The sequence below is a fragment of the Colobus angolensis genome, unplaced genomic scaffold (assembly GCF_000951035.1).
Source record: "Colobus angolensis palliatus isolate OR3802 unplaced genomic scaffold, Cang.pa_1.0 Scaffold509, whole genome shotgun sequence".
NCBI lineage: Eukaryota > Metazoa > Chordata > Mammalia > Primates > Cercopithecidae > Colobus > Colobus angolensis.
The window spans coordinates 706,272-716,268 of record NW_012118588.1 but is presented as its reverse complement, the minus strand read 5'-3'; the positions used below and the strand labels follow the sequence as shown (position 1 = coordinate 716,268).

The window sequence follows — 9,997 nt, the reverse complement described above, 5'->3', positions numbered from 1 at the left end:
TTCTGCACAGCAAAAGAAACTACCATCAGAGTGAACAGGCGACCTACAGAATGGGAGAAAATTTTTGCAATCTACTCATCTGACAAAGGGCTAATACCCAGAATCTACAAAGAACTCAAACAAATATACAAGAAAAAAACAAACAACCCCATAAAAAAGTGGGGTTGTGGTTTCTATGTCAGTTTAGTTGTCAGAGACTTCACATTGTTGCTTGAATCTTGCTCACATGTGTGTCACTCTGTGGCCAATATGGAATTTAAGCAGCAGACCCTCTTATTCTCAAAGTCCATGTATGCTGCTTATGGGGTCAGATTCATGTATACGTATCTCACAGGTGAGCCCAGGAGTTCTTAAATAACTTCCAGGGTGATTTTCCCAAATTCTTCCCTGTCTATGTCCGCAGTAGTTTCAGGTTCCCTGTGGCTCTCCTTTTTACTCTTCTGACTACAATGCAGGGGCCTGTAGTTGCCGTACTTTGCTGTGACTGACAGTGACTGTCCTTATGCAGAGCCAAGCGGCAGGAGGACAAAGAAAGAGAAGGTGAAGTGGGGCTTCTCACTACCCTTCTTGGGACCACAGCTCCCTTGCTTGGGGAAGAAGGACCCTCTCCTCATGGTTTTGGGCTCCTGTCAGCTCTCAGTGGCACTACTGTTGAGGCAGCCACCAGAGGATTGCTTAGGTGCTGGGGTGCAACAGAACGAAGAAAGGGAAGAAAATAGGCAATTCCCCCTGCTCTCTCTAAACATTAGAAGTCCTTTTCCTGCTCCATGAACTGGCCCTAGAGCTTTTCCTGGAGAACCTCCTCTGCCTTTTCCTGCCTCAGTGCCTGTTTTCAGATTGCTGTATAAGTTTAATACGGAAGACAGCTGAGGAAAAAATGGTAAGCTCACCACTGGTTCAGTGGTACTTTGGATTTTGGTCTTCCTCCCCAGTTCACCTGCTACTGTTGACTTTTCAGGGCCCTCAAATAATTGCTTCATGCTTTCTGTTCAGGTTTATCAGTGAAAGAGACATGGTGGAACAGGCCTACTCCACCTTATCAGGAAGAGGATCTGCCACTTTGGTTTTAATTTGATCTTCTTTGTCTAACTTCTTAAGGTGGAAACAAAGGTCACAGATTATGGGCCGTTCTTATCTACTGTAAAAACATTTAAAGCTATATAATTTCCTCTAAGCATTGCTTTGGCTATAACACATAAAATATTATCTCATTCCATTGTGGTTTCTTCTTTCACGTGTCAGAATTTACAAATTCACTACTTAATTTTCAGACATAAGGATTTCCCAAATAGTTGAAATGTAATTCTTTAGGTGTCTTTTTTTTTTATTGTAATGTTTTGTGTTTGTGTGTGTGTGTACCACATACATAACATAAAATTTGCCATTTTAGCCATTTTTAGTGTATAATTTTTTGGAGGCATTTAAATACATTCACATTGTTGTGGAACCAGCACCACCATCCATCTCCAGAACTTTTTCATCTCGAAAACTCTATACCCTTTAAGCAGTAGCATCCCATTCCCCACTTCTTCCAGCCCCTGGTAACCTCTGCTTTCCTCCTCTATGAATTTGACTACCCTGGATACCTCACATAAATGGAATCATGCAATATTTGTCTTTATGTGACTGGCTTATTTCACTTAGCATAATGTCTTCAAGGTTCATCCTTGAAGTGGATTCAGCATTTCACTGCCAGTTTTTATATACTCAAACTAACTTCCTCACTCATGTTTATTTTTTGTTCAAATTGAATATCTAAATAATAGCAAAAATGGTTTAGGAGTACCGTTATTACTGAATCTTTCATATTTAAGACTGTGTTTTGCATTTCTCTGCACATGTATGGAGTGCTGACCATGTGGAGTTCTTGAGTCACGTCAGTCTGCCCTCGGTTCTTGCAGGCATGGCCCCATTGTCTTTTGGCATCCTGTGTTCCTGAGAAAATCTCTTCTGCCACTTTTTAAAAAATTTGTAGTTAACCTTTTTTTTTTTTTCATAAGCATCAACTCCTCAGAACTTTTAAGTCTAAATTCCATGAAGGTATACTGAATCTTACTATTAAGTTTTCTGCAGTACAAAAATGTTTGAACTTAAAATGATTAATATTTTCCAGAATAGCAAATACTTTGCTCTTTTTCTAATTTGATTTTTGAAATACACAGAAGAATGTGTAAAATCTGTACTATTCAACAAAAACCTACATACTCTTCTAAGCCCTTTATAAATATTAACTAACTTTTGTTCTTATATCAGCACTATAAGATAGGTACCATTTAACAGATTTGGACAGTAGAGCACAGAGAGGTTAAGAAACCTGCCCAAGGTGGTGGCTTGCACCTGTAATCCCAGCACTTTGGGAGGCCAAGGTGGGCGGATCACGAGGTCAGGAGCTCAAGACCATCTTGGCTAACATGGTGAAACTCTGTCTCTACTAAAAATACAAAAAATTAGCCGGCATGGTGGCGGGTGCCTATAGTCCCAGCTACTCGGGAGGCTGAGGCAGGAGAAGGGCGTGAACCCAGGAAGCAGAGCTTGCGGTGAGCCAAGATCATGCAACTGCACTCCAGTCTGGGCAACAGAGCAAGACTCTGTCTTAAAAAAAAAAAAAACCTGCCCAAAGTCACACAGCTAATAGTGGTGGAGCTCCAGAGTTCATTTTGAGTTCATTAACTCAGAAGTCCAAAGTTTCATCTTATTGTTATCGTAACCACTGTGCCCTTCTGTTTCTCTGCTTCTCTTTTTAGTTAATAACAAGAAAGACAAATGAAGAAAAAAGAAAGCAGGCCAGGCACAGGGGCTCGCACCTGTAATCTCAGCACTGTGGGAGGCCAAGGTGGGCAGATCACCTGAGGTCAGGAGTTCAAGATCAGCCTGGCCAACATGGTGAAACCCCATCTCTACTAAAAAGACAAAATTAGGCATGGTGGTGCATGCCTGTAGTCCCTGTAGTCCCAGCTACTTGGGAGACTGAGGCAGGAGAATCACCTGAACCCAGGAGGCGGAGGTTGCAGTGAGCCAAGATAGAGCCATTGCACTCCAGCCTGGGTGACAAGAGCGAAACTCCATCTCAAAATAATAATAATAATAACAACAACAATAATAACAAATAGTAATAATAATAAAGCAGATATCCAGTTACCAGAGCCCAGGTGAAGAAACAGAACATTGCTAGTGCCATGGAAATGCTTGGTGTGCATCTCCTCATTCACATCCTTTTACCTCTCTCTATCCAAAATATAACCATTATTCTGACTTTTGTGATACTTCCTTTCCCTCTCCTTATAGTTTTGCCATTTATCATTGAATCTCTAAACAATATATTTGGTTTTGGTCTGTTTTAAAACTTTAAATTGAATCTTATATATATACACGCACACACATACACATATATATATACATATACATATATATATATTATGTGCCTTTGCTTATTCATTCATATTGGTATGTGTAGCTTTAGTTTATTAATGTTCGCTGTTGTCAGTTTTTACATTGTATAAACACCTGACAATCTTGTTATGTATTTTTTGATGACAGGCATTTGTGTTGTTTCCAATTTTTGCTGTTGTACACAATGCTATGTGAAGAATCATGAATTCTCATACTGTTGCAAGGTAGAGTTACCTAAGTATATGTACCTAGTAGTAGACTTGCTAAATCAGCCAATGTGCTTGCTCTAGGTTGTACTAAACTATTTTTCAAATGCTTGAATCAGATTGCATTTCCACCAGGAGTATGTGGAAGTTCCCATTACTGTATCTTTCCAAAATCTGAAGCTGTCAGTTTGAATTTTTAGGTTTTGTTACTTGGGCGGATGTGGTAAGGGTATCTTGTTGCAGCTTTAATCGGCTTTCCCTTGGTTACTGTTGAGATTGGGCAACTTTGGTTACGTTTGCAGACCATTCAGGTTTCCTTTTCTTAAGTGCTTATTCAAGTCTTTTGCCCATTTTTCTAGTGGGCTTGGTGTTTCATAAGCGTTATTTTCCAAGTCTCCATTCTAGTTTTTTGTGGGTCATGTGTTGCAAATATTTTCTCCCAGTAGGTAGTTTCTATTTTTTTAGCTTTTATTTTTATTTTTATATTTTGAGACAGGATCTTGCTCTGTCACCCAGGCTACAGTGCAGTGGCACCATCTCGACTCACTGCAAGCTCCGCCTCCCAGGTTCACACCATTCTCCTGCCTTAGCCTCCTAGTAGCTGGGACTATAGGCGTGTGCCACCACGCCTGGCTAATTTTTTGTATTTTTAGTAGAGACTGGGTTTCACCGTGTTAGCCAGGATGGTCTGAATCTCCTGACCTCGTGATCTGCCCACCTCGGCTTCCCAAAGTGCTGGGATTCCAGGCATGAGCCACCGTGCCCGGCCACCTGCTGGTATTTTCATACTGAGTTTGACAGGTCCTGTTTGGGGTCACTTGGTGGTATGTGTTTTGGAGGTGGAGCCTGCTTGACTTTCCACTTTTTCTCTCTTTTCACGTAAGCAGATCAGGTTGGAAGAAAGAGGCCTGGTTAATGCATATTTCTTGCTTCACAGGAAAGCTTGTGCCCATAGGCCTTTGGTTTGTTTGTTCAGTGTTGATCTCTCTCTGTTGACTTTGATCAGCAGTCAAAAAGCTGATTCTCAGGTTGCAGTTCCAGCCCTCTACCCCTTATTTTGTCTGGGATAAGAAATAGGATCCAAGAAAATGTTAGTCTGAGTAGCTACAAGGTCCTTTTCCAGCCTCCTCTCAAACAGTTCAGCAGATGCCCTTGCCTGTCCCTACCACAAGTTCTCATCTCTAAGGAATGGATATTTAGGAAGTAGTAGGATCCTTTAGGACTGTCTTACCTCTGTGAATAAGTTACAGCCTGCTTAAAGTTTAAGGGGAAGAAACCTCTAGATTGTGTCATCCTCCCTTTAAGTTTCACGTATGTCCTGGTACTTTATGTTCCAGAGGAGTATATTCCCAAAGGGTAGTTCACGTACTGTATTAGTCTGTCCTCACATTGCTATAAAGAAACACCTGAGACTGGGTAATTTATTCATTTATTTATTTATTTGTTTATTTATTTATTTATTTATTTTTTTGAGATGTAGTTTCGCTCTTGTCACCCAGGCTGGAGTGCGATGGCGCAATTTTGGCTCGCTGCAACCTCCACCTCCTGGGTTCAAGTGATTCTCCTGCCTCAGCCTCCTCAGTAGCTGGGATTACAGGTGCACACCACACCCGGCTAATTTTTTTTTTTGTATTTTTTTTTTTTTAGTAGAGATGGAGTTTTGCTATGTTGGCCAGGCTGGTCTTGAACTCCTGACCTCAGGTGATCTACCCACTTCAGCCTCCCAAAGTGCAGGGATTATAGCCATGAGCCACCACGCCCAGCTGAGACTGGGTAATTTATAAGAAAAGTTTAATTGGCTTATGGTTCTGCAGGCTGTATAGGAAGCATTAGTGCCAGTATCTGCTTCTAGGGAAGCCTCAGGAGGCTTATTGTAATCATAGTGGAGGGCAAACGGGAGCAGGCACATCAAATGATAAAATCAGGAGCAAGAGAGAGTGGCAGGGGGAGGTGCTATACACTTGTAAGTGTGTAGTCCTCTTCTCACAGGTCTACTAGGCAGTGCCCCAGTGGAGATTCTACATGGGGGCTCCAATGCCACATTTCTTCTCTGCATTGCCCTAGTATCGGTTCTCTGTGTGGCCTCTGCCCCTGCAGCAGGCTTCTTCTACCTGGACACCTAGGCTTTTCTATACATCCTCTGAAATCTAGATAGAGGTTCCCAAGCCTTAACTGTTGAACTGTGTATACCCACAGGCTTTAATACCATATCAAAACTGCCAAGGCTTACAGCTTGTACCCTCTGAAGCAGCAGCCTGAGCTGTAACCTGGCCCCTTTCAGCCATGGGTGGATCTGGAGTGGCTGGGATGCAGGGAGCAGTGTCCCAAGGCTGTGCTGGGCACTGGGCCCTGGGCCTGGCCCAGGAAACCATTCAGTCATCCTAGGCCTCTGGTGGGAGGGGCTGCTGTGAAGTTCTCTGAAATGCCTTTGAGGTCTTTTCCCCATTGTCTTGGCTTATTAGTGCTGGGGTCCTTTTTACTCATGTAAATTTCTGCAGCCTGCTTGAATTCCTTCCCTGAAAATGGGCTTTTCTTTTCTACCACATGGCCAGGCTGCAAATTTTCCACTTATTCCCTTTTAAATATCAGTTCCAGTTTTAAGTCATTTCTTTGTTCTCACATCTGAGCATAGATTGTTAGCAGCCAACCCACCTCTTGTGTGCTTTGCTGCTTAGAAATTTCGTCCACCAGATACCCTAAATCACCACTCTCAAGTTCAAAGTTCCACAGATCCCTAGGGCAGGGGCACAGTGCAGCCGAGTTCTTTGCTAAGGCACAGCAAAAGTGACCTTTCCTCCAATTCCCAGTAAGTTCCTCATTTCCATATGAGACCTTAACCAAGACTTCGCTGTCTATATCACTATTAGCATTTTGGTCACAACCATTTAACCAGTTTCTAAGATGTTCCAAACTCTCCCTTATCTTTCTGTCTTCTTCTGGGTCTTCCAAACCCTTCCAACCTTTGTCTGTTACCCAATTATTCCAAAGTCACCTCCACATTTTCAGGTATCTTTATAGAAATTCTCCACTTCCCAGTACCAATTTTCTGTATTAGTCAATTCTCACATTGTTATGAAGAAATACCTCAGACTGGGTAATTTATAAGAAAAAAGGCTTAATTGGCTCACAGTTCCTGTACAAAAAGCATAGTGCCAGCATCTGCTTTTGGGGAGGCCTCAGGAGGCTTACAATCATGGCAGTAGGTGAGGGGAAGCAGGCACATCAAATGGCAAAAGCAAGAGCAAGAGTGAGGAGGGAGGTGCTACATTCTTGTAAATAACCAGATCTCACAAGAACTCATTCATGATAGAGAGGACAGTACCAAGGGGGATGGTGCTGAACCTTTCATAAGAAACCACTCCCATGATCCAATCACCTCCCATAAGGCCCTGCCTCCAACACCGGGGATTACATTTCAATATGAAATGTGGGTGGGGACACACATCCAAACTATACCACATAGATTGTTATTTACTTCCTATCATATTTTATTTACTTCCTGTATCATATTTCTTTCTTTTTCCTTTTTTTTTTTTGAGACAGAGTCTCACTCTGTCACCCAGGCTGGAGTGCAGTGGTACTACCTCAGCTCACTGCAACCTCCACCTCCTGGGTTCAAGCAACCCTCCCATCTCAGCCTCATAAGTAGCTAAGACTACAGGCACCTGCCACCATGCCCAGCTAATTTTTGTATTTTTAGTAGACATGGGATTCCACCATTTTGGCCAGGCTGGTCTTGAACTTCTGACCTCAAGTGATTCACCTGCCTTGGCCTCTCAAAGTGCTGAGATTACAGCTGTGAGCCACCACGCCCAGCCTTGACCATATTTCTTAATCCTCATTTTATATCTGTGACCCTCAGACCCAGTGAGACAAGTAACTAGTTAAGATGGTGTTAAGAGCCAGGGTTTGAATCCAAGTTTGTCTGACTTTGGGTCAGCAATCTTTACACTGTGTCACACTGTGACATTTTAGGAAGATTAATTTGGTGTAGGATTCCTAGGTGGCCTTGTAGGAGGAAAGAAACTGCTGCTAGGAATACCAGGTACAGTGTGCAGGGTCTCCTGATCTGCCTTTCCCAAGCCCAGCTCTTCTGCATCTGTTTCCTTCATTCCATCTTCTTTATGTAGCACCTACTCCAGTGGCCAGTGTCTTCACTGTGCCTCCCTCCTGAAAGGGCTCACTCTTTTCTCTGCTTACCCAGTATATCTGCCATCTCCTGCTTTCAGTTCCCCTGTTATCTTTGGACCAGTTCGGTGTTCTTTCTCTCTCTCCCTATTTCTCTACCTAATTTTAGGTGCGTCTTTGAAAGCTCTCAAACGTGCTCAACAGTTATTTTAGTTTGAGAGCTAGTTTAATTCTCTCATTCCCACCTTATGCAGTTTCCAGTCTCCCAGCACAGAAACCAATGTGCGTTTGAATTTTTTTTTTTTTTTTCAGACTGGGAGACAAGACTTGAAACCAAAGCGCCAACTCTGAAGCCCAGTATTACTGAAGATTTATGCCATGGGGTACTAATGGAAAGGGAAGGTGTCTGGCATTCTACTGTAGGGGAAACCTGGGAACCTAATAACTGGTTAGAGGGACAACAGGATAGTCATCTGAGCCAAGTGGCAGTTACCCGTAAGGAAACCTTCACGGAGAGGAGAGTATGTGGAGGTAATGAATTTGAAAGATGTTCCAGTCAGGATTCAATCCTTGATACACAACAAGGCATTCCTATGGTAAAAAGGCCCCATAACTGTAATTCACATGGAGAAGATGCCACACAAAATTCTGAGTTAGTTAAAACTCAAAGAATGTTTGTAGGAAAGAAGATCTATGAATGTAATCAGTGCAGCAAAACCTTCAGCCGGAGCTCATCCCTTCTTAAGCACCAGAGGATTCATACTGGGGAGAAACCCTTTAAGTGTAATGTATGTGGGAAACACTTCATTGAACGCTCCTCCCTTAATATACATCAAAGAATTCATACTGGAGAGAAACCCTATAAATGTAATGAATGTGGGAAAGCCTTTAGTCAGAGCATGAATCTTACTGTCCATCAACGAACTCACACTGGAGAGAAACCTTATCAGTGTAAAGAGTGTGGCAAAGCCTTCCATAAGAATTCCTCTCTTATTCAACATGAAAGGATTCATACTGGAGAGAAACCCTACAAATGTAATGAATGTGGGAAAGCTTTTACCCAAAGCATGAATTTGACAGTCCATCAGAGAACTCATACAGGAGAAAAACCCTATGAATGTAATGAATGTGGAAAAGCCTTCAGTCAAAGCATGCATCTTATTGTCCATCAGAGAAGCCATACTGGAGAAAAACCCTATGAGTGTAGTCAGTGTGGAAAAGCCTTTAGTAAGAGCTCAACTCTTACTCTACATCAGCGAAATCACACTGGAGAAAAACCCTACAAATGTAACAAATGCGGGAAATCCTTTAGCCAAAGTACGTATCTTATAGAACATCAGAGGCTTCATTCTGGAGTAAAACCTTTTGAATGTAATCAGTGTGGAAAAGCTTTCAGTAAGAATTCATCTCTAACTCAACATCGGAGAATTCACACTGGAGAGAAACCTTATGAGTGTGTGGTATGTGGAAAACATTTCACTGGACGATCATCCCTTACCGTGCATCAGGTTATTCACACTGGAGAGAAACCTTATGAGTGCAATGAATGTGGAAAGGCATTCAGCCAGAGTGCTTACCTTATTGAACACCAAAGAATTCATACTGGTGAGAAACCCTATGAATGTGATCAGTGTGGAAAAGCCTTCATTAAGAATTCATCCCTTACAGTGCATCAGAGAACTCATACAGGAGAGAAACCCTATCAGTGTAATGAATGCGGAAAAGCCTTCAGCCGGAGTACAAACCTGACTCGACATCAAAGAACTCATACATGAGGAATGTTTCCACTGGCCCCTACATCATGTTTAACTCTTCAGTAATAATCATATAAGACATACAATGTAGAAACCTAATAAACGTGATGATTGTGGGAATTTTCCAGTTGAAGTATATCAGATAATACCACTGCAGAGAAGTCATCTAAAAGTAGAGAAATCTTGATTCGGAAGATATAACTTAGTTTATATCTTTAAACAGAGGCTTAAAACCTCTGTTTGAGTTGGTTGAAGAGAAGGTTTAAGTAGCTAATATAAACAATGAAGACTCATGCTGAAGATAAGTTCTATTATATCATACTGCACATTCTCCTTTGGCCATCAGAGACTTCATACTGGAGAGAAAAATGTGAGCATGTTTAACTCGACAGCCCAGAGTACCTGGTATGTAGTCCTAATCTGCCACTGCCTTGGACAAGTCACCTACTTCCACCAGGTTATGGTTCTTTATTTGGTAAATGAATGATTTTGGAGTTAGAAATCTTGTAGGATCTCTGT

The 9,997-nt window shown here is 42.0% G+C and overlaps 1 protein-coding gene across 3 annotated transcripts in view; it reads left to right on the top strand.

Moving 5' to 3' along the window:
* ZFP2 (ZFP2 zinc finger protein) overlaps positions 1-9,686 on the top strand; it is a 36,183-nt gene extending 26,497 nt beyond the window's left edge. For all 3 annotated transcript variants that reach the window (XM_011960169.1, XM_011960168.1, XM_011960170.1), the window contains exon 5: positions 8,037-9,686. In XM_011960169.1, coding sequence (XP_011815559.1) covers positions 8,114-9,499 — 1,386 coding nt within the window. In that variant the 5' untranslated portion in view covers positions 8,037-8,113 and the 3' untranslated portion in view covers positions 9,500-9,686. The remainder of the gene's footprint in view (positions 1-8,036) is intronic.
* The last annotated feature ends 311 nt before the right edge of the window (positions 9,687-9,997 follow it).